Below are 24,484 nucleotides of genomic sequence, written 5' to 3'. Positions count from 1 at the left end.
GAAATAAACATTGTTCTACTGAGTTCTGGACCCACAAAAGCCTTTTGCTAAATACTCCACCAAAACAGCACTCTGGCATGCTGGGACCTTTTGCCCTGACTCTAGAGGAACTCCTTGACCCTCACAGCACAAGCGACACAGCACTGCAGCCTCACCTTCCAGGAGGTCGTCACCGGCATGCAGCTGGCAGCCGTACCTACAACACCACCAGTTTAGCAGTGTCCATGTCCAACACCTTCCACCAAGAACGGGGCAGGTGCCAGGCAGAGGCTGGAGGAGCGTCCTCCGCCTTCCTGAGAGCGGGGCTTGAAGAGGACAAGCTGCTCTTGAGGTTGTCCGAGGACGGCTGCTGGAGAGCTGCGATGGCTTCCAACAGACACCTTTGCTACCTGGCTTGCCCAGACCTAGCTGCCTGCTGCCCTCTCCTCACGCCCTCCAGCCAGGATGCACTTCCCCAATTCAGATGATATTGCCTTTCCTTCAGCAGCTCGTTCCGAATCTGATTTAGTTCAGGCCAGTCTACTGCTAACTCGAAAGAATAAACTTCTCTGCCGGAGGATCTCCCAACACAAGTGTACCACCACACTCCTCCTCCTTCAAACCCCACCAGAAGGAACGTCCCCAGCTGCTCACCTGAACATCTGCAGAGAGGAGCTGCCGGTCTGCATCACAGATTACAAAGGGTTGCTCCAAAGCCAGGACAACGCTGACTGGCAGTAAGGAGACGTTTTTTAAAGAAAGACGCTTGTATTGAAAAGTCAGGACATCGCTGGGTTGCTACAGAAACAGGAGACAAGGAAAAAAAGCCACCTGAAGTAGCCATGGACCTCCTTCCCCTTCTGATGCGTTTGCAGTTATTCAACCCCAAAAGCGCATACATCTCTATTTACCATTTTTATCAGTTTCTACCCTTCTAGAAGGTTTTTCTCTAAATACATCAGATGCTTTTCATGTTTAGAATCCGTGGACTTCCAATCCTCAGCCACACTATGAAATCATAGAATCATTAAGACTGGAAAAGACCTCTAAGATCATCAAGCCCAACCGTCACCCCAACCCCACCACGCCTGCTAAACCATGTCCCAAAGTGCCACAGCCACACGTTTTTTGAACCCCTCCAGGGATGGGGACTCCTCCACTGCCCCGGGCAGCCTGTTCCAAGGCTTCACAACTCCTTCAGTAAAGAAATTTTTCCTCATCTCCAATCTAAACCTCCCCTGATGCAGCTTGAGGCCATTTCCACGCCAGGATGCACTCCAGAGACTTACCTTCTCCACCCGGAAGGTGATTTCTCTGGAGGACATTTGCAGCAGGGGATCAATGAACTCGCAGGTGACATCCACTTGCATTATCTGTGTCTTCCTCGCCTCGCTCCCCACCACGGCGTGGCACAGCAGCCGCTCCGTCACCACCTACGTGCAAGAATCTCTCGGCACCCAGCACGTGCTAGCAGGGCGTCCAGAAAACACGCTGCGTTTGCCAGCCGCCCGACCGCGGATGCAAAGGATTTTGATAACCTGGGCCAAAGCTGTGCCGTGGTACTTGGCCATCAACCACCAGCAGCTATTACTGCCATCAAGCTGTGGTCACTGGTCTCCCCAACAGCCCCCTTTCCTGATCGCGCTGCACCCTGCTTATCGTGCACGCAAATGTCCGCACCGCTACACCCCATCACCCACAAAAAGGCACTCGTGAGTCATCTGCTGTCTACGGTTATAAGAATTACTGCCCCAAACGATTCATGTTTCGATGTGCCCCATTGCTAAGCATAATGTTTACAGAAAGCTGTAGGAACTGATTAAAAAACCCCAACTATACCAGGGGAAACGGGTGATCAATGCCAGCAAAACCGTCCTTGGAAGCTTAGTGGAAAGGATCCCTGGGCAAAAGCCTGCCCTCAGGTGAAGAGGGGGTCACTCATCCTAGGAGGTACTGTGCCCTCCGAGAGCCCGTTTTCAAAGAAACACCTGACACCCACCCTGCAGATATTTATGGGCATTTCTAAGGTCGCCTCTCAGCCTTCTCTTCTCCAGGCTGAACAAGCCCAGCTCGCTCAGCCTCTCCTCGCAGGAGAGATGCTCCAGTCCCCTCACCATCCTCGTAGCCCTCCGCTGGACTCTCTCCAGTAGCTCCTCACCTTTCTTGTACTGGGGAGCCCAGAAATGGACACAGCACTGCAGATGGGGCCTCACTGGGGCAGAGTAGAGGGGAACTTATGTTCTCCGCCATTCCTTTCTGCCTCAGCACATGACACCTCATAAAATGCTCTTTGCCCCTGAAGCAGCAATATTTCCTTCACCCCTATTTTGGTAGCAGCAAGTTGGGTTTATGGTAGCTATGGCAACATGAAAAAGCCTCAGCAACTGATGGTGGCCAGCAAGGAGAGCAACTGGTGCTGCCATGGTAACTTGTGGCGTTCAAACAGTGTCTTGAAAGCACTGGCTCATTTTGTCAGGCAAATGTCAAGGGGCTGCGGAAGAAGTCCCGCTGGAGGTGATCGGATGGGAAAGGCTCAGCCCTCGTGGGGGACCTCACCTGGGGAGTGCTCGAGAAGCCTTCCAGCACCATCTCCATCGTCTTGCCCGGCATCAGCTCCATCCTCGGCGGCCGAAGCTGAAACACGGGGCAGGCGGGTTTGGGGCTCTGGGAGGAATCTTTGCCCTTGCTGTTACTGATGGCAGGGAGACGATCACGCTGGCGAAACGGGGCAAAACCTTCCGTTGTCCAATAGAGCAGATGCGTGCGTCGTCCTTTGTTCGTTATTCTGAAGCGGTAACAGCAGGGATGCAGGCTAGAAGAGAAGCAGAGATGGAAAGTGTCATGCGAGCTGTTACTTCCCAGTGGTCACCCAGCTTCAACACCCCGAAGGCATCATCCGACTGCACGCTCAGCAACAAAGCCACCTCTGAAAAGGCTGACCTAGCTCAAAGCTTCAGCAGAAGCCAGACCTTGGTTGCCACTAAGGTTATCACCATCCAGCAGCTGGTCTGTTTTACACACAGCAAAGAGAAGCTTCATGAGGAACATCATCTCCGTCGCCGTGGACAGAGCATCGCCAGCCTTTGCTGCTCAAAGCTCGGAGAGTTTTCCCAAGGCGCTTCCTGCAGGCCTCGCTGCATCGGATGTCCAGCTGGCCTGTCCTGGCTGCCAGGGGACGGAGGAACAGGTTCCCTGCCGTTTCACCCCTCCTTGGGAGCTGCTGCCTCAGCTGGCTCCCTCTGAAGATGCCATTCGGGAGCTGCGGGGCACACAGACTCAGCTGGCCATCTGGGCCCCACTTGCCTTGCCGGTTCGGCCCCTGCCCTGGCACCCACATTACTGCCCTTGGCACCCAGCCCTCGGGGAGCTGCCAGCTCTCATCGCCCCAACGCATCGCCCTTTGCCTGAACAGGGCCGCTGGGTTCTGTGCCAGCGAGACAGACGCACTGCCAGAACGTGGGCTCAATAGAAGCTTCCCCGATACGAACACGGCAGCAAGACCAGGTGTAGCCACTGATGGAAGGGAGCGACGGAGATGAATAACCACAGCCAGACAGAAAACCAAATGAATATTCAAGGGAAATTGATTCCTTCATGTAAAGAAACACTCACTGCAGGCTACTCTGGAGCAATTATTTTACCCTCTATAAATCTGAGCGTGGCCAGGAAATCAATTGTTCCTGGATCAGTTCGTGTCTTTCTGAAGAGTACAGAAGATGTGGCTCACAAAACACACGTCTGCCATAAGCAGCTAAACACAAACACAGAAGTGACAGCGTAGAACAAACCAGTCTTTGAAACCGACTGCTAAAAAATGATGTGCACAGAGTTCAGTCTGAAACGGTTGATGCTGTGGACAGCAACAGAGAAAAGCGTGGAGAAGCTTTGGGCAGAGGCAGAATTTGTGTCCCTGAGAAAGCCCAACTCCTCTGAGACGTCACCCGGGCCCCCGTCGGCCCGCACGCCAAGGCGGGCCGAGGACCGTGACACCAACCATGCTGACGTTGGCCCCTGCGCTGGGCAGCCAGTTTGTGGCTGCACAGAGCACAGGACATGCTGGACAAGCATCCACCTCGCTCCAGCGTCCCTGCCTAGGTGGATGGCTTGAGGGTGCAGATTTAAACCCCCCAAACCTATCCTAAAGGCGTAAGGTAGGATTCATCTGCTCTTTCTACCCCAAAATTTAGGTATCGGAGTGCTGTGGACCCTCTTTGCAGCCAGCAAAAGGAACAGGTACCTCGAGCAGACTATTCTTGTCGCAAGAGGTCTCCAACACAAGGCAAACAGCCCTTGAAAAGGCTTCTTGTTCTCCTGGTTGTAAGGACGTGGCTGGGTTCAGACACACACCTCAGAATCAGTGAATCCTCTCCTTCGAGCTAAGCTCTTCCCATTAACACCCTCCGTTTCTCCCGCCCAACCTCAGCGGGCTTCTCCTCCTCTCCCTTTCAGAGCTGGTCCTGCAGCCACCCTCACTCGCCTGTGCCTCGGGAAGCTGCTGTGGCAGAGAGGAGACGGCGACAAAAGCAGGCAGGAGAAACGAGGAAAGAGCGACCACATCTCATCAAGAGCAGCTCGGCAGGGGAGCCGGGGAAGACGAGCCAACTGAGGGACGGATGACACAGGGCAAAGACCAATTCTGCTGCTCCTCCCAGGCAGAGGGGAAATCAAACAGCACCATTCCTTTAGTCGAGTTGCTGCTAACAAGTTACCGCTGAGGTCTTCCACTGCTGGGAGATGATGCTCCATAGTGAATGGAAAAGGAAGCAGCATTATTGCAAAGGAAATCGGTTTATACTTGTAATGTCGCATTGTCCAGCTGGGGGCTTCTGGGACCTGCTGTTTTCCTCCAACTCTTGATTTGATAAAGGGAGGAAATCAAGGTATTGTAGCGAAAGACATTTCAGTGACAATGTAGAAACTGATTTCCCTTTTGGTGGCTTTTGAGGGTATCTAACGACTTTCAGACGGCCATAAAATGTTTCTAAAGCAATCCCTGTGGCTTCAGTGAAACAGAGCCAGGACCCTGAGCACTGAAGCAGAACTAGCCTGAAGGACTGCGGCAAAACTCCTCCCGTGGGTTCAGCGAGGAGAAGGGGCAGCTGAGAAATACCCTACCTGAAGCGGATTCCCAGGTTGAGCTCCGGAGCAAAGGGTCTGTCGGTAACAATCGTGGTGCCGATGCCAACAGCCCGGACGGGGACCACGTAGGAATGGCTGTTCTCGATGAACACAGTCACCTCGTCCTTGAATTTCTCGGTGTCATTCAAGTTGGCTATGACAGTCACAGACACCTCACTCTCAGGGGGGATCACGCCTCTGCTGGGTTCAATCCTCCAGCACGAGCGTTTGCCAGCCTGTAAGAGAAGCCAAACACGAACTTCGGATGGGAGCCAGGGGCCCTGGTCTCCTGTGGGGTGCAGGAAAAGGCAGGATGAAAGACGTGACAGTATAAAGCATAAAGGCTTAGTTCCCTGAAATCTAAGCTAGGGCATCTGGAAGCAGCAACTATGCCGGAGCTCATACAACCCGTATTTTACCCTCCTTGAACAAACTCACTTCATTAACCCAGCTTTGCCCAACCCAAGGGCTGCTCTTCCTCAGCAGAAGGCCATTCCCCCTCCAGTCTCTCCTTTGGAGCGCGCCAAGGGAAGCTACTCTGTCTCCCCAGGCTTCCCGACAACGGCAGCCGGGTTTGCATGAAGACTCAAGGCCAGAGGAAGCCAGGCGGTCTGGCCCCCAGGAGGTGTGAAACTCAGAGCTAAATACCTTCCACAAAATGAAGGGAGAACTTGTCAAACTGATCCAGACTCACTTCTGCTCAAACATCTATGCACACTGCCTGTCTTACTGAGGGGTCCCCCACCTAAAACTGCCCCCAGGGCCAGGCTCCTTTTGCTGCGCCGTGATGGAATATTCTGCTTTCTCTCTCAGACAGAAAAATGGAAATGCTGCATATACAAATCAAGCCACAGGCCGCTACGGACCGGTCATTTCTGTTGGAAAACAGCCCCACAGACACTTACCATCTCTGCCCGGAAGGATGCAGGGATGACACTCTGATTGGAGAGGTGGAGAGTTCGGGAAGCATCTTGTAGAACTTGGATGCTGCCGAAATTTATCTTACTCGGATGGACGTAGACAACTGGTCCTTCTCCAGTGCTCACTAAGTGAATTTTCTGCTCCAGGAAGCAGGCAGGAAAGATCAAAAAAGAAAAAACAAGGAAAGTTTAAAAAGATTAGACAGCTCTAAGGGTAATGCTAGACTGGGGGATAATTAGAGCTGTTCCAAGTTTTCAGTGTTATAAGACCGAAATGGAAGGCCTGGAGCAAGCGTGGGATCTCGAGCGATCCCATCCGCCAGCCACAAGCTCCCGTTTTCAGGGGATGAAGAAACCCAGCCTCCCACCCTTGCCTTTTCACCCCTCCTCCCCACCGTGAGCTCTCCTTCCTCCCCTCGCGCCTGCTCCTGCTCCTGTTCCTGCTCCGTCTTGCCCCAGACCACCCGCCCCGACGTCTGCTGCTGCACAGCCACGCCTGCAGAGGAACTCCCTGCGCATCCCCGGAGCTGCGCCTGAGAAACGCAGCACCAGTCGGCGGCAAAGCCGGCTCTTCAGAGCCGACATCACGTACGTTAGTTGCCTCTGATTTGGGCTTATGTCTATCCCTGGTACTTTACGAATAACAGGCGTTAATTATCAGTTACACCATCCCAGCGGTATTTTTTTCTTTTGACAGTCTGAGACCCAAAAGTCCCGTCCTTGCAGAACTGCGCAGACTATTGGAGGGGGAACACGGATCCCTTTGCTCAACCACCTTCTCGCATCACTGCAGACAACGAGAATTTATCCAGCCTGGCTGGATTTCACCACTTCTAAACACCCCAACCCTTCAGCAGGGTCTGAACGCACACAACTCCCAGCGCTGACAGGCTGCTGGACGATTCACTGCGGGGCAAGGAGTATGACTGAACCACCAAAGAAAGCAGCCCCCACGATGTCAAACCTTTCCTGATGCCCGGCTGAAGGAAGCGGCATTGACAGCTGTCACAACCACCGGTCCAACCCAGGCACAAGGAGCGGCAGCCACAAATGCTCGTCTCTTGACAGGATGCCGTGCAAGAGCGAGCCAAAAATCACGTACCAAGGCTGCTAGCTCAGAGGAGCTGAAGCACCGTTTCCATTCCTTCTATTGAAAGTTTAAACCCCTTTCCACCACTTTCAAAATGCCGGCCTTCCTTTCCATAACAGAAAGATTCAGGTTCCCAGCAACCCTCGGGCATCCTCTGCCATGCTCAGAGAGAGGATCAGACACTTCACAACAGCTGCTTCAAAAGTCATTATCATTTCAAATTCAAGTTTGCCTAACTAAATTTGTTCTAGATTTCAGCTAGCTGAAGCCAGGACACTACGTACAATGTGCTCCTGCCCACATTCTGCTGTCAGTGCTGCTGTTGTGCCTGCCTGAACGCAAACAGCCCCTTTTAGGAGGTTTTAGCCCAGGAAAGCTTTGCCTCATCCATTTCCAAGCTTGGCAGAAACAAAGTCCCTGTGCTCCAGATGCAAGCGGCGCGGAGACTCGCGTCTCTCTGGCTGGGGCTTTTGGCAAAGAGATGCGATGGGCATTTCGCAGGCGCCATGGGTCTGGCTTTCAGCACGGTTTCTCACACAGCGCTTGCTTTAGCAGCATTGAGGGATGTCCCTGTGTGCTCCAGAACAAAAGTCCCAACCAAGCAGCAGCTGCTGCTCAGCAAATAACACAGCAGAGTACCAGACCCAGGGATGGTGCTGGGCTGCAGACTGGGCTCGTTATCCCGTCTCACACATCCCTAATTAAGCACTGTGTCAGACTCTTCCATTATCACCTGCCTAAGCAGATACCACCCTTCCTCTTCCAGATGTCAGCTGTTGCTCATGCCATCAATCCCTCCCCTCCTTGTCCACATGGCTCAGCTATTACAAGCTCCTTTTCCCAGGAAGGATCCCTGGAGTTCGCAACCCTGTCTGCCCGCAGCCCACCAAGCAGTCTCGCACAAAGGCCCACTCCCCTGAGGACTCACCAGTGGGGACCCTTCACTCCCCAGCACCGCGACACGAGCGACGGTGTCCTGCTCTCCCGTCACCTGGGCTTCCAGTGTCACTGGGACCTGCACCGAGCTGTGAGGCTGGATGATCCCACACGGCTCGGGGCTGGAGTACCGCACGGCAGCACCCTCCGTCTGCTCCTGCGAGGGACAGAATCAAACGCAGTTTCAGAGTCACCTCTGAGGAAACTCTAAACTCCTTGACATCTACCACAACAGCAATTTATACATTTTTTAAAATCCCTAGGAGAAAGCAGAAAGGCACAAAACAAGGTGCAAGACTTGTATGGGCTTAGCACCCTCACAGGGTCCAAAAGCCGCTGCATCCACAGACACCCACTCCTGTGCTGGCAGTCTCCTTCCAGCAGCTTTCCACGACCCCATGAATTCTGCTGCGTGAAAGCACCCCAAAGACCACAGGATAAACTGCTCCCTAAACTTCATATTCAGGCAGGTTCCTCTTCTCAGCAAGGTGAGAAGAGGAACCTGCCTGAATACAAACCAGCATGGCCTTAGCCAAAACCCTCGATAACATCTGACGGCAGGAGAGGATGCGATGCCAAACCTGCGGAAGAAGCCCGTAGCAGCCTGGGAGGTCGCTGTCGTTCACAAGGGTCAGCATCCGCCGACACGGGAACTTCAGAAAGCACCGCCCAAACGTCACAACGGGGTTGAGGACTCGCAGCGGAGGAACTACGCATCTAGGCGGAGAGATGACCGACAGGGAATTAGAGATACCACACATTGGTCACTGTCCAACAGACATTTAACACCCCCACAGCAGTAAATTGCCTTTAGCTTCTTTTTATTCCTTTGTTCACTGAACCAGACACCAGCTCTCGGCAGGCTGCTTGCTGTGTCCCAAACCAATTTTCCATTTTGGCTGCAACACAGCACGAATCACAGAATGACAGAATGGTCTGGGTTGGAAGTGACCTTAAAGGTCACCTGGTTCCAGCCCCCCTGCCATGAGCAGGGACATCTTCCCCTAGACCAAGTCCACCACTTGCAGGGAAGGAAGGAGAGATGGCCCTTTGGAAATCTCTTACACCTCAAGCACCAAAAAACAGGCCAATAATGCATATAATTACTGTTCCCTTTAGAAAAAGGCTCAGGGCCATGCCTGTCCCTTGAGCACAGGTGCTTCTCAACATGGGCTGCTCTCAAAGCACTGCTCTTCTCATCTCTGGCTGGGCAGAACCAGCTCATTAACGTTTCTCATTTGGAGCCAGAGCCAGCCAAGCCTGTTGCAAGGCAGCGTGCTGGTGCTGGATGCACGAGGAGAGAGGGCGAGCTGCATGGAAAGCGCTGATACCTGGCTGTGAGGAGCAGGGCCAACACCTCCTTGCCAACACCCTCCATGTCCACCACCAGCGCCAGCTCGTAACTCTTCACCATGCTGGAACACAGGGTGACCTGGGGGAAGAGAAGAGCATCAAACACCTCAGCGCTCCCAAAACCCATCGTCCACGCGTGCTGTCCTCCGGTTCTCCTTCCACAGCAAGGAAAGACAGGATTTTGCTCCAGTTCTTCCGCTGGGCCGTGTAAAGAGCGCAGTCTCTGGGAGTAACAAAAGTCTTCTGACAATATCTGCTTCGTTAAATACGCCTGGCGGTTAGCGGGGCCTACGTAAGCTAAATGAAGGCTCAGACTAACGCTGTACTCACTACTCTATTAAAATCAAGGGCGTAATTTTTATTCTTGACTACAATAGCATAAACCCAGAGGGAATCCGTCGACTTCTACGGAGTAAGTTCAGCTTTACAATGGGAAGCTGAGGCAAAACGTGGCTGAGCAGCTGCTGCGCAGTTCATGGCTGCCAGAGCTTCTTCAGCCCCACTGGAGATCCCCGCAGTGAACACAGCTCCTCCTGCTCAACAGGAGAGGAGAAATAAGGCCGGGAAGAAAAGCAAACTGCTTTATACAATGACATCTCTCTTTTTAACAGCCACCTTCTGTCCTTATCCTTCCTCTGACCACTTCAAATCAAAGAAACCACTCTAAGAAGCTCTCAAAAACACATGAATGGCTTCTGGACAAGACCTTCAGCTCATGATTTTGGAAACAAAACAGCGCTCCTTCAGAAAAGCCCCAGAGTAACCCAGCCGACAAAAGCCTAACACCAGTGCACGTATCTTACTGGCGTTACGCCCAAAGCTAGCGATGCTAAAGCCCTCCCGTACCTCGGCCAAGCGTCAGCTCCACCTGCTGCAGTCCCTAGGGCCGGACTCTTCCCCTACCTCGATATCCAGGCTTCCCTGGGAACGGACGGTCCCTTTGCAGGGCGTGACGGTGAACTCGGTTGGCATGACGTGACCTTGAAGTCCCTTTCTCCAGGACGGGCGAGTCTTGTCCGACACCTGATCGAAACTGGTAACGCTGGGCTCGCCCTGGCCGTCCCCGGGAATGCGCAGGTTGACAGTCATGGGCACCAGGGAGGTGTTCGTGAGGCGACAGGACAAGGTGCGAGGAAAGCCTAGGACAACGACACAAATGTGGATTTACGCACCGATCATCCCGTGATTCCCAGTGTGAATATCCTGTTCTGATAAACCGTGCTTGGAGTTTAGCTCTTTTCAATCTGAATTACCGCTAATTGAGAAGCTAAGCAAGGAATTCATCGTCAGTTCAGTTCCCTTTTCTGCTGATCACAGAGACTGCTTCCTTGGCAACGCCCACTCTCAGCCATGCTGAACACCACAAGTTTCTCTCTCTCTGCCTGAGGAGCCCTCTCCCCTGCCCCAAAACCAGCACCAATTCTTTCTGACTTACGAGCACGCACCCCAACAGACCATTTGTTCTGAAAATTCAACCCATAAAATTCCCCGTTCACCCCGTGAACACTCTCACTGTTTTCAATATATGAAAGCAGCGTATTGTCAGCAAGGAGCAGCTACAGTAGCAGAAAGGCTGGATGAAACTAGGAATTCCAGCACGATGCAGAGCACTGCGATGCAGTTCCTCTAGGCAGCATCCTTACGGCATCTGCTGTTTCGGTGCCACCAGACCGAGCACGTGACAATTTGCAGCCCGCTTCACCGCAGGCAAGCCTGATGCTTGCTGAGAACCTCGCAGGAGCCGTGCCTCGCCTTACCCAACACAAACAGGGCCATCACACCCGTGCTGCACGCTGGCTTTGAGTACTGCCCACAAAGGCTTGCAGTGCTGGAGCTTTAACACTCGCTTTCCCTGACGCCCCAGCCACACAACCGGCTGGGGACGTTCTCCAGAGACAGGACACCAGCCCACAGCCTGCGCTGCAGCGGACATCTGGCTCGGCTGGCCAGCTCTGCGGGAAGGACACATCTCCCGTGGGCTGCCTACTGACTGGTATCCGCATACAGACGGGGAGGAAAACCAGCTGTGGGCACAGCAGAGAGCTCATCCGTGCCCATCGACAGCGAGCACTGCCCACCTCCAGCAACGGCCCTGGCAGGGAGGCAGCAGGGGCACAGAAACGCACAAACACCGACTTCCCGATCCCAGAGGAGACTGCAGTCTCCAGACACAGGCAGCAGTCAGCAGCACGGCTCCCAGCAGCAAAAACACAACAGCTGCCTTCAGCTGAAAGGGCCTGATTGATGAAATCGGATTCAGCGCGATGAATCTCCCATCACATCACCCTACTTCTGCCCAGCGCGTCCCGCGTTGTTTTATTTATTCACAAGGAAATGAAGCAGCGGCAGAGAGGTGACGGAGGGAGGGGAGGAAGCGCCTCAGGGAAGGCAAGGAGTTCTCTTGCAAAGTCCACCAACAGCAGGAGAACACAGAGGCATCCCGGGCGTAGAATGATGATGGCCCTTCAATCAATCCCCTACTGATTTCACATTTAAACTTTAGATCATCCCTGTAAAAAGCCTTTGGTGAGACAGATGGAGAGCCAGATTCTGCATCTCGAGGGAGACGCTCTGGATGCTCACCACCGGCTCTGGCAGCAGGGCTGGGCTTTCGGCGGGGAACGAGCAGGAGCCCACGTCTCTGAGGACATCAGTGCCCGATGCAGAGCTACTGCTCGGACATATTGCCTGGTACATGATAGCGAGGTGCCCTCACAGCACTAATTAACACCTCACGCTAAAGGTCAAGCGGTTAAATGGTGTCCTTGCCTATCAAGAGGAACATTTCCCCAGAGAAGCTACAGGCTAGCAGGTGGCTTAAACCCCTTTCTCCTGCAGTCCCACCCCCGGGCCCTGCTGGGACAAGGACCTTCAGTCATTCTGCTGCCAAGGATTGGGGGGTTGGGGCTGAAGAGAACGACGGACACCAGAAAACACCGACTTTCTATTCCTTTGGTCCTATTTGATCTTCTGATGGCCCAATAGTGGCTAAGCAGCCGGCAGCCCTGGTTTGAACACCTCAAAGGCTCTACGGAGGAACGCAATTGCTCCGTTTCGGGCGAGACACAGACCTCTCGCCTCGCGGTCCAAGCCCGGGGCACACTCACCGAAGGAGACGTCGCCGAAGTGGAGGGCAGGCACACTGAAGTGGCAGGTGGGTCCGATGACGCAGCCCCTGTGAGGACAGAGACAGGCAGAGGAGGCATTGGCTCGGGTAAAGAGAAGCGCAAAGCGTTCAGCTTTTCCTCACCGCTCCGGTGGAAAAAAGCTGGACTCAGAACCATGGCGGGTTTCAAACCAACCCATCACCCTTGTGCTCAGCACGGTGTCCATGCAGACAGCCAAAGCAAAGCGGTCTGCGGCTGGTAGGTGCTGATGTGTCTGAGGGCACCATGGCGGGCACTGGGCCAAGGGTCTGCCCCCCACGTTGCTGCCGACCCGATGAAGGACCCTGAACAAGTGCTGGCTCCGTGCCTCAGTTTCCCCATCTGTAACGTCATGATGTGGAGGTCTCCACACAAAAGCAGACCCATTGTACTCCCTTTCCCAGCTACAGGTTCCCTGCTTTGGGATTTCTGAGCCGGAACTGCTGTTTCCCTGGAGTACATGAACATCTCTCTCAGAGGATCTTGATCCACGCGATCGTTATGCGTGCAGGATTTTGTTGCATTAACCCAGGGGAGCCCCAAACTGGTCATCCCCCCTCGCACACAATTCTTCAAACTTCTTCATTTGCTGCTGCAATCGCAGGGTTCAAACTGGAGTCAAGGTTCAAAAGCCCTGGCTCTCAGTCTCCGCTCTGATCCTAGCATCCTCACGCTAAGACCTCAGACAACACCTTTTTTCTCCACTCCACCACCAGACGAGGCTGGTGGGAGATGATCACAGATGTGTCCACCCAGCTCCTATAACCCTCCTCACCTGATGGTCAAGGTCGCTGGCTCAGGGGATCCATCCACACTGAACCGGAATTCTTCCGTGAACGGCCCCAGGGTGGTGGAGCTGAAGGAGATCCGGATGACGTGGAGCCCGTCTGGCACAACGCTGCCCTCCTGGGGGAGGAACGTGAAGCAGGAGCCCAGAGCTGTCGCTGGAGGGACCAAGCTGAAGCGAGCATCGATGGCTCCTTTGTTAAACAGGATTGCCTGCAGCAGCAAGAAAGCAAAATGGAAACGCGTCAGGAATCTCCCTGGCTTACAGAAGACTCATTTGTTTTCTAATTAAACTATGCACATCTGCAAAAGGCAGAAGATGCTGTGTGCTGCTGCTTGGCAGAAGCCAAAGAAAATACAACAGGGCAAGTTCTGCCTTTGGGTTTTGTCACACAAAGCAGCGATAACTTCGCGTAAACAGAGTCACTCTGGGTTTATTCCACTGACATAGAGCAGTCCCCTTGGACTTGCAGTGCAGAGGACCTGCTCAGCATCACCGGCTGTATTCAGACCCATCCCCAAGAGCAAAGCTGGGAGGCTGCAGCATTACCAGTGAATCCTCAACTACCGCTTCTGCTCCGCGGGAGCCCGATCCTGCCGAGGGCAGAACACCGTCAGCTTCCACTGCAGCCAACAAGTCCATTGCGCGCAGTAGAAGACACCTCAGGCCAGCACTACAACCAGCTTCAGAAGCACTCCCCAGCTCTGCTATGGTATATACTGCAGGTTGATTCTATTTTTCTCTTTAATCTGATAGTTTCTTCGTCTTTGCTCAATCAGAAATGTCAGGAAAGGGTGAGTATGGTGCACAGGGGCTCTACCTATTCTAAAGAATTTATCTTTCATAAATATTCACAGCCACCACCTAAGATTTTACCGTTATTACTCTAAAATGTAAACTTTGAACCAAGCTGTACTTTGCCGAACACTCGAGCCATCGACTGCCTTGAACAGGCGACGCAGTCCCGCAGCATCTGTGGACACTCAGCTCTTACGTCGGCCGAGCAATGCCCGCGCCTGCCAGTGAGCCCCAGCACGCTGTCAGCCGCCCACAGACCTACTCCAGGCAAAGCTCTGAAGTTTCTCGTTGCTGCAGGGTGAAATCCTGCCATTTCCACGGAATTACCTATCTGCTTTGGGCTGCTTTGCCTTGATTTTTGGCCCTGCAAAACCTGTCAGGAAACCTGAGACGGAAGCAGAGAGGCGTCCCTTCTTCTTTAATTTTGTAGCCGCTGCTGAGAATACTCACGTATTCAAACTGCACGACAGTAACTTGAAAACTCCTCTCCCCTCTCCTCTGTTCTGCACTTTGGTTACAAACTGCACTTCGGGATCCTACGCTGCGCTGAGGTTTACCTCCCGTCTAGCTGCTTAGGACAGCACTACCAGCACCATCTGCTTATCTGCATTTTCTGAAGTAATCAAAATCATCAATTGATGTAGATGGAATCAATAAAGTATCAGCATTCAAAATGCAAAGAGAGCACAATATTTCAGTAAGAAAACACCTTCACGTGTCCTTCCCTGCCACAGCCGAGCTTTTGAAAGTGTCTGGCACGACGTATCGCCTCATTTTCTACCTCTTCCAGCTGCTCTACCTTATTTTTTTTGCAGAAAACTCGACACCCTTGTGGAGAGGCAAATACGCAGAGAATTCCTTCGCTTCATTTCCAGAAATGCTTTGCTCTTATAGAGCCGGGGATGCACCAGCTCTGAAGCGTGGCGAGAGACTGGTCGGCAAGCGGAAGCGCTCCCAGCTTCTTTGCTAGGGACTGCTCCGGGCCGGGGGGCTGGATGGCGTTCCTCCGGCTCCCAGGGATCGGTAGGACGCGCTTAACTGAGAACTCTTTGCAATGGACCGGAGTTCAAACACGGCAAATGTGTTCCAGCTGCTTCTTAACAGCCGGACTACAAAGGTGCGTTGCGTCTAGGACCGAAAGTAAAGCCTCCGAATACTTCTCTTTTCGACCCAGTGCTACTCTGCTCAGGTGAGGCCCCATCTGCAGTGCTGCGTCCAGTTCTGGGCTCCCCAGTTCAAGAAAGATGAGGAGCTACTGGAGAGAGTCCAGCGGAGGGCTACGAGGATGAGGAGGGGACTGGAGCATCTCTCCTATGAGGAGAGGCTGAGGGAGCTGGGCTTGTTCAGCCTGGAGAAGAGAAGGCTGAGAGGGGACCTTAGAAATGCCTCCAAATATCTGCAGTGTGGGAGTCAGGAGGACGGGGCCAGACTCTGTTCAGTGGTGCCCAGCGACAGGACAAGGGGAAACGGCCACAAACGGAAGCAGAGGAAGCTCCAGCTGAACACGAGGAAGAACTTCTTCCCTCTGAGGGTGACGGAGCCCTGGCCCAGGCTGCCCAGGGAGGCTGTGGAGTCTCCTTCTCTGGAGATATTCCAGACCCGCCTGGACGCGGTCCTGCTCTGGGTGACCCTGCTTCGGCAGGGGGTTGGACTGGGTGACCCATAGAGGTCCCTGCCAAACCCCTACCATGCTGGGATTCTGTGATTCTGTCAAGCAGGGGGGTTTTGTTATTATTTTTTGTAATTATTTTTTATGTAACCTCGCAGCTGCCCTCAAAAGGAGGTTGCCAAAAGGCAGGGTTTAGGGCTTCAGGAGCAACAGCCGCAGCTTTCAGACACCAAAAGTATCCAGATTCTGTCACACACCCTCCCCCAGATTTCATATTACCTCAAATACTCCCTGCTCCCAGCTGCCCGCGTTGCCAGACGTCCCGCAGGTCCCCGGGGCTGCCTGCTGCCCCCGGAGCCATCGGGATCCCCCCCCAGCCCCTCCTGCTCACCTCGTAGCTGTTGGCCGATCCCACTAACACCATCCCGATGTCCAGCTGCTCAAAGCCGAAGCGGAGCCGAGGCCCGATGCCTTCCACATTGATGCGCAGGGGCAGCCTGGTCTCATGGCCTGGGGGGAGATTTCCATTTCAGTATGGTCATTCCCACTGTTATCCTGGATTTTCCAGGCCGCCTCAGTGCTAATCCCTGAATCCGGGCTGGCAGGGACCAGCTCGAGATGCTCCAGGAGAAGATACAGGACCCTTCTCTTCCCTCAGGTGATACTCCCATTAGATGATCCCCTCGAAGTAGCTGAAAAACTGGACCAATTGCTAGGCCCCAATACTTATACTTTGGAAGAAATACAGTCCATTTTTGCAGACCTTATTTACTGCTGAGGAAAAGGGAATGATTAGACAAGCCGGAATGAGAATTTGGGAAAGACAGAATCAGGCAGGACCCCCGGGAGACCAAAAATGGCCAAATGTGCATCCCCATTGGGATCATCAACAACCCCACGGAAGACAGAATATGAGGGATTTGAGAACATTAATCACAGAGGGAATAAGGGAGACGGTTCTCTGAGGGCAAAACATTAAGAAGGCATTTAATGAACAACAAGGGAAAGATGAATCTCCAACAGACTGGTTGGAAAGGTTAAGGAAAAGCCTACAGATGTATTCTGGAATTGATCCGAATACAGTGGCTGGAACGGCGCTCCTTAGAACACAATTTGTAGCTAAATCCTGGGGGGACATAAGGAGGAAATTAGAAAAGCTGCAAGACTGGCAGGAGAGAGGATTAGAAGAGTTACTTAGGGAAGCATACAAAGTATATGTTAGGAGAGATGAGGAAAAACAAAAAGCAAAAGCTAAGATCTTTGTAGCAGCAGTAAGAGAAAGTCAGCAAAATAAGACCCCGTCCGGAGAGAGGAGGGAAAAAGGAATAGAGAAAACACCCAGGAAGCAGCCTTGAGGACTCGGGTCGCTAAAATTAACGTAATACAGGGGGACACCAGCCAAGAAAAACGAGAGGGAGAAGGAAAGAAGTTTACCCCTGAGGAACAAATAAAATTGGAGAAGATAGGGGCCAAGTTAGGACAGGGAAAATGGACACTGCCCGACGGGCGAGAAATGTTGCCAAAAGACTATGCCAGGCAAAAATTAGAACGTTTGCATACACAAACACACTGGGGCACAAAGGCCTTAAGTGATCATTTTCTTAAACAATTTGGCTGCATTGCGATTTTTGAAATGGCAAAACAAATTACACAAGGTTGCTTAACTTATCAGAAGATAACTAAGAAAGTGTTTCGACAAGCAGCCATGGGAGGGAGAAAAACTGCCTATAGACCGTCTGAGAGAGTACAGGTTGATTTCACCGAATTGCCCAAAGTAGGAAGGGCAAAATATCTATTGGTAATAGTAGATCATTTAACACAATGGGTAGAAGCTTATCCTGTAGCATGAGCTACGGCACAAACGGTGGTAAAAATCTTATTAGAACACTTGATACCTAGATATGGGATAATCCAGTGCATTGATTCTGATCAGGGCACACACTTTACTTCTAAAATAATAAAACTATCATGTCAATCATTAGGTATTCAGTGGGAATACCACACTCCGTGGCACCCACAGAGCTCAGGGAAAGTAGAAAGAATGAATCAAACAATAAAACAACAATTGGCAAAATTAATGACTGAGACTCAAATGCCTTGGACGAAATGCTTACCATTGGCACTTTTAAACATAAGAACTAAACCACATAGTGAGACTGGATTATTGCCATATGAAATGTTATATGGCATGCCTTATTCTCAAGGAATGCCTCTGGGGAATAATATAATTGAGGATCATAATATTCAAAAATATATAATAACCATTGGTAAAAGATTAAAAGAGTTAAGAGAAATTGTGATGGTGGCCCAAACGCCACCTTTAGGATTTGCAATTCATCAGTTAGAACCAGGAGATAAGCTTCTAACAAAAGCATGGAAAGAAGGAAACATATCTCCCCTCTGGGAAGGACCTTTTCTTGTTTTATTAACTACAGAAACGGCTGTGAGAACTGCTGAAAGAGGATGGACACATGTGTCACGAGCGAAAGGTCCAGTGAAGGAGCAGAAAATAACATCTGGACCAGGAGAAACCAAGCTAACCGTCAGACGAACTTGAAGAGGCCTTCATCAAAGAGTACAAGCTAAGTTGCTGTGGGAATTTTATTGTGACTGCTCCTGTAAAATTAGTAAACAGAGAGACTCCTGAATGGATACCTGTTAGGGGGAAAGAATTCATTAATAACAGGGAACCGTTAACCCCGAGAGATAACAATAGGCTGTCTGCAGTATACACCAAATTTTTGGGACACAGCATACAAATTGGAAAAGGTAATCTGTAAACTCATTTGGGAGCTCAAAAAAGGACACCCCTTAAGATTAAAAGAAGAGGGCAAGACCAGATAGGGAACCGGTGCTGCGGCTTGGAAGGCCTGCCAAGGGCTGCAACCCCTTCGGGCTGTGACCGTCGATCGCTATGGCCCTTACCGGACCTCTTCTAGTCCTACCTGGGGTGAGTTCCTTAACTCAAGCTACGGTAAACAACTGCAGTCAATGTGTAGTAACCACTAGAAGGGGACGGGTAAGCTCCCAAACCTTGGTGTATCATACTGTCTATGAATGTAAAGACCAGAAAACAGGAAGCTGCATTCATAACCAAACCCAGTATGCTCTATGCAGAGAAGGTAACGGGAGCGTATGCTATGATCCAAAAGAACTCCCCTATCAATATTGGGTAGAAATGAGGACAAATTCAGAAGTAGGTAGATTAATTGGAACCAGTGAAGTTCTAGCCAATTTGAGCACATCGGTGTCGGTAATCTTTGATGCATGCGATATTATAGGTGATGATCCAGATACTAGTTGTGGGAGTTTGGAGTGGAGACGGTATTATAGTAATCAACCAAAAGACATCTGCCCCGGTGCACGTCAATGTCAAATAAGTCCCGATTATGTACCAAGTCAAACAGCGAGGCATCAGTCGGCACACCTACGTGGGCTAAGGGGATGGTCCTGTGTACGCTGGGATACTGCCGGCTGGGGATATGATAGTCAGTGTGGGGATTTACGAGCTCAAATCACGAGGGTGCACACAGACAGCGACTGTACAACCCGTGCCTGCAATCTAGTACATTTAACTCTTATAAATTTAGAAATTTGGAAGCAGAAAAAAATAACCAAAATTGGACTTAAGATACATGGAACTGGAAGAGACCCAGGTGTAGTTATTAATATTGAAATAAAAGAAAGGACGAAAGAATCAGTGCAGCATAGACTGTTATTCAACTCATTTTATCACAAAATGGAAACAGGAGAGAAATATGAAATTCCCATAGTTGCTAAAAATCTGTTTATAAATCTTGCTGAGAACATTGCTAAGTCATTAAATGTAACTAATTGTTATGTTTGTGGTGGAACAAGTCAAGGTGAACGATGGCCATGGGAAGCTACGGAGAGCAACATAAGCGATCCCCGAGTATGGAAAACAATGGGGAAGGGTAATAGGAAACAGCAATGGGTACGCCAAACGAGTATAATTGGAAGGAGCTGCTGGCAAAATTTAAAAAACAAAGGAAGACAAGCAGGTAACTTGGAGTGTGAAGGAGGTTACCTATGGAATGAAACTCAGAATAGTTGGGATAAACGGGGAAGCCCACTGGAAATGAATAATCAATTTAAGAATTGAACCAATGGGACAAACATACCAAATGGCTGGCCAACTCCGCAAGGACATGATTGGATCTGTGGCAAACTAGCCCATGCGTATTTGCCAGAGAATTGGGCAGGGTCCTGTGTATTAGGAACCATAAGACCCAGTTTTTTCCTGTTACCCATAAATCGGGGAGAGCGACTAGGAGTCCCAGTGTCTGCTGAAGGTGATGAGCTAAGAAAGAAGCGCCATAGGCGGAGCTTGCAAATTGGACATTGGAAAGATAACGAATGGCCTCCTGAGAGAATCATTGTCTATTACGACACAGCTACGTGGGCAGAAGACGGATCCTGGGGCTATAGGACTCCAATATATATGCTTAATAGAATAATTAGATTACGAGCTCTAGTAGAAATAGTTGTAAATAAAACTAGAGATGCACCTGGATTAATTGCAAAGCAAAATACCAAGATGAGAACTGCTTTCTATCAAAATCGCTTAGCTTTGGATTATTTGTTAGCACAAGAAGGGGGAGTCTGTGGCAAATTTAACCTCAGTAATTGTTGTTTAGAGATTGATGATGAAGGAAAAGCTATAAATGAGCTTGTGAAAGAAATTAAGAAAATTGCACATGTCCCAGTTCAAACTTGGAATGGAATTAATCTGGAAAGATTATGGGGGGACTTTATGGGCAAGGATTGGCTTACTAAAATCGGGATAGTTGTACTGGGGGTATTCGGAGGATTGTTAACAATTCCATGTTCAATACCTTATTTTACCAGACTAATACACTCAGTTAGACAAGGAATGCAGACATCTGCGGTACCTGTTGACCCAGAACCAGGGAAAGAGAAAACCCATTCTCTGATGATAATAAAGACCAAAGAGGATCCAAAATTGATACCAATTCAGCAAGTGCTGACACGATTGGAAACTAAAACACGAATCAATACCATGAAAAAGGAAATGGGGGATTGTGGAATGTGTTCACCTGCTTCGTGTCAATACGGAACAATGCCAGGGCCGCATGATGAAATGGGACCTTCTGTCTTGCATACCCTTGTATAACCACAAGCCTAAGGAAAACAGAGTGGTTAATGCACACAGCTCCTGGATCTTGCAAAGTCGCCTGACAAGCCCCCTGGCATCCCGGTTTTGTTGCTAACCACATGGTGTCATGGAAGAGAAGCCCAGAGGGCGCACGTGCAAAATCTAGAATCTTCTCTATGAATATGTATTAGGGGCGGGAGGAATCCATAGGGTGCATGTGTAAAGTCTAGAACCTTCTCTATGAATACGCATTAGCAGACCAGATAGAAACAGGAGACGGGGACTGGACGGTGTGCGCCTTGGTCGAGCAGAGATTCCCGGCGCACCCAGCGCTGTTTGCTTGCCTCTGTTCGCCTGATAAATTGTAAACTTTAACTGAAACCCTGTTTGGGACTGCGTCATTGATCACTCGGGTATTTCCACGCCACAGCTGTTATAACAGAGGGAAAATCGGGCACTCACCCTCAGAAGGTTTCTCCATCTCGCCTCGCGCGCAGCCCGCTTCGCCCTGCCCGCGCCAACTGCCCGCGCCACCTGTCGCGAGAAGTGCCGCGAGAACTGCCCTGCCGCGAGAAGTGCCCGCGCGAACCGCCCGCGAGAACTGCCCTGCCGCGCCGCCCCCGCCCGCCCGCGCTCGCGGGGCTGCCCTGGCCCGCGCGGGGTCGGGCCGCTGTCACACGCGGCGCTGCCGCCCGCCGGCACCTCCCGCTTTCCCGCGCGGGGGGGCCGGGCTCTGCTCGCTCTCCCGGCGCTGTGGCCGCCGCGCCGCTGCGGGTTTGCCGCTGGAGAAAGGGTCCCTCGGCGCGAGCCTCCGCTGCAGTGAACAACACGCTGCAGGAAAATACTGTGCTTTTTCTGAAATTAAACCTTTAATTCCACTTCGGTTTCCTCCTGCGTTTTCCTCAATATTTTCTAGTTACAGCAGGAATTCAAGTAGATACTTCTACCTTATGCTAAATAACCTTTTGTGCTGTCGGTGTGAGGACTGAACATGAGAACGCAGCCCTCTCCTCCCGGCTCAGCCCCGCTTCTGTGGCGCTGCTCCCCGGCTGCCTCTCAGCGCCAGAGCTGTGCGCAGCTGTGGCGGTGGCAGCCCTGAGCTGGGGGGTCTGTCTGCAGCGGAGCACTGCGCTTACAGGGGGGAAGTGAGGCAGCTAACTGAGAACAAAGTAGTCTCGTTTAGGCCTCCGATTCTTTTCCACGGATAAAACAACAAAATGCCCGTGTAGCGGAAACACGTGATGGAGCTGAGAAGGGTTGCTGAAGGGTTTGGGGGCTCTTTTGGCGAGCTCAGGCACACGGGAAGGCACCTGGGGGGCACGTGCTGAGCCCTGGCAGAAACCTCCTAGATCCTGCAGGACACCCAGGACTTCTCACCCTGCTTAGAAAGGCCAGCCCGCAGAATGTGGAGGTTTGGGCCAAGACTCGCCGTGTTTTTAGATCTCACTGTGCAGGATGTGAGGTGTTCCTAAGTTAGGGAGGTAGCACTGGTCTCTTAAAGATAGGCAGGTAACAGCCTTTTCTTCTTTTTTTTTTTTTTTTTTTTTTTGTGTAACAGTGCAGAGCAATTAAAAAGGTGAAGGAAAGATACAGAGGGACCTTTCCAGCTCATAGTTTCCCCACAGGGCTTCGCAAAGGCCCGTCAGTTACACAGATCCCACCTAGCTTCAGCCCTCTTGAGATCTCCAGAGGGTCTTGCTGCATGCCCACCTGTAGGTCTGGCTGTGCCGCTGTGTTGTAGGCAGTTCTAGAGGAATGCTTTGGATTAAAATTGAAAGGCCACCATGGGGCTTCTGAAGGGCTCAGCTGCAGCTTCTGTGCTGGGGTTATGTTATGACCTGGGTAACCTGAGTCCATACCAGGAGGCGGCTCTCCAGCAGGTCAGCCCCAGCCCGTACTGGTGCATGGGGTTGTTCCTCCCCTGGTGCAGGACCCTGCCCTTGCCCTTGTTGAATTTCACCAGGTTCCTCTCTGCCCAACTCTAGCTTCTCTAGTTGAAGGCTTCTGCTCCTTTCCTCACCTACCAATTCTGCGGCAAGCTCAAAATCCAGTTCATGCACCGTCCTGCTTAAATCTCTCCACAGATGGAAGAGAATAGACTATTTCAGCTGGAAGGGACCTCCAGGGATCCTCTAGTCCAACTGCCTCACTAAATCAGCGCTGACCAAGTTAAGGCATGTTATTAAGGGCATTGTCCAAATGCCTTTTAAACACTGACAGGCTTGGGGCATCAACCACCTCTCTGGAAAGCCTGCTCCAGTGTTTGACCACCCTCTCAGTAAAGAAATGTTTCCTGATGTCCAGTCTAAACCTCCCCCAGCACAGCTGCGAACCATTCCCATGCGTCCTATCAGTGGATATCAGGGAGAAGAGCTCGGCACCTCGCTCTCACTTCCCCTGCTTGGGAAGCTGTAGGGAGCAATGAGGTCACCCCTCGGCCTCCTTTTCTCCAAACTAGACAAGCCCAAAGTCCTTAGCTGCTCCTCAGAGGACATTCTTTCCAGAACAAACATTAGTAGAAAATGCCATCTTCTTGTTTACCATATAAGTCCCGTTCCCCTACAAATCTCACTGTTGTTACCACTGTTCTTGGCAGCGCTTTTCACCTCAAACACTTGTGTATCTCCTTCTCATTTCCCCTTACACCTCTTTGTTCAGCGCCGCTCCAGTGACTCTCTGAGCTGTGATCAGAACTTTTTTGCGCTAAGCACTATAGATGCAGATCAACCTCGCTTCAGCCACAGCTCACAGTCCTTCCCAGCCGTGAGGTAAAGCAAAGCAAACTGGTGGAACAGGAAGCAGGCAAATAGCAGCTACCCAGCAGAGCCCAGCAAGGGAGACCGTGTTCTCAACAGACGAGCTGTTCCAAGGCCAGAAACAAACCAACAGCTTTCTACCCTGTATTTTTCAACTGTATTATTCTTTATTTTCAGCCTTAGAGATGCAACACTGCTAAGCATCTTGAGATTAAACTTGCAAGCAGCACCTATAAAAAGGAAGAGCAATTATGTTACGCTATGCTGAAAGGGACAGTTTTCCTTTTAAAGCGAATCTAAAATAGGTCCCAGCCTCTCAGCATGAAAGTGGATGTTGTACAAGTAACGCTACAAAAAATTACCAGAAAAGCCCACTGATGAAATAGCAGGAAAAAAATTCTACCACATTTTTCCCACTACTGAAAGGATAAGAAAGAGAAGTAGTGGTAATGTGGTAGCTGGACAAAACTAAATTATGTTGAGGTGCAAGCAGGTAAAATAAAAATAGATCTTCTTTAGTGCCTTTTTCTTCCTGTGGATACAGTGTTGTGAACTCCGTTTCTTTTAAAATAAGCTAAGTTAATTCAATTCTCAGATTTGAATGCTCAGACTAGCACATGTGACCGCATGAAAGCAAAGCATCGTCGTCTTTGCAACTCAGCATATACACTGATTTTCCAGAGTATGCATAGTATTTTCTTGGAAGACAACACAGAGCGGCAGCCTTTCAAATATTACGTAATGTGTCACAACATCAATATAGTATATTCACATGACTAGGATAATTTAATTGTTAACATCTTTATTCTCCTTCAAATATTTCTTCTCATTTCATTATACTCATCCTGTACGTGG

The 24,484-nt window shown here is 51.0% G+C and overlaps 1 protein-coding gene across 1 annotated transcript; it reads right to left on the bottom strand.

Moving 5' to 3' along the window:
• Positions 1 to 196: 196 nt before the first annotated feature.
• LOC142362816 (hydrocephalus-inducing protein homolog) lies at positions 197 to 22,577 on the bottom strand. Its single transcript, XM_075433441.1, has 24 exons — positions 22,535 to 22,577; positions 21,336 to 21,407; positions 21,122 to 21,227; positions 20,777 to 20,899; positions 20,005 to 20,057; positions 19,785 to 19,829; positions 18,710 to 18,787; positions 18,278 to 18,391; positions 18,104 to 18,189; positions 16,790 to 16,862; positions 16,128 to 16,246; positions 13,318 to 13,541; positions 12,504 to 12,571; positions 10,300 to 10,535; positions 9,375 to 9,475; positions 8,562 to 8,760; positions 8,036 to 8,200; positions 6,003 to 6,155; positions 5,095 to 5,333; positions 2,536 to 2,791; positions 1,269 to 1,412; positions 634 to 777; positions 390 to 499; positions 197 to 305 (listed from the first exon to the last, which is right to left on the bottom strand). Exons 1-24 carry the CDS (start codon positions 22,575 to 22,577, stop codon positions 197 to 199), a joined length of 3,060 nt encoding a protein of 1,019 aa, XP_075289556.1.
• Between the last annotated feature and the right edge of the window lie 1,907 nt (positions 22,578 to 24,484).

The sequence above is a fragment of the Opisthocomus hoazin genome, chromosome 12 (genome assembly GCF_030867145.1).
Source record: "Opisthocomus hoazin isolate bOpiHoa1 chromosome 12, bOpiHoa1.hap1, whole genome shotgun sequence".
Taxonomy (NCBI): Eukaryota; Metazoa; Chordata; class Aves; order Opisthocomiformes; family Opisthocomidae; genus Opisthocomus; species Opisthocomus hoazin.
Note: the sequence above shows the minus strand (reverse complement) of the source record. Positions and strands in the feature narration are given on the sequence as shown.

Bases quoted from the DNA above. Each gene is read 5' to 3' on its own strand.
- LOC142362816 (XM_075433441.1), bottom strand. From the start codon at position 22,577: ATGCAGCAAGACCCTCTGGAGATCTCAAGAGGGCTGAAGCTAG. The intron at 16,247-16,789 runs GTAGGCTTTTCC...ATCTCCCCCCAG, and splicing joins ATCAATTCCAGAATACATCT to GCCATGAGACCAGGCTGCCC. The intron at 9,476-10,299 runs GTAGGGGAAGAG...CTCTTCCCCCAG, and splicing joins AGGGAAGCCTGGATATCGAG to GTCACCCTGTGTTCCAGCAT.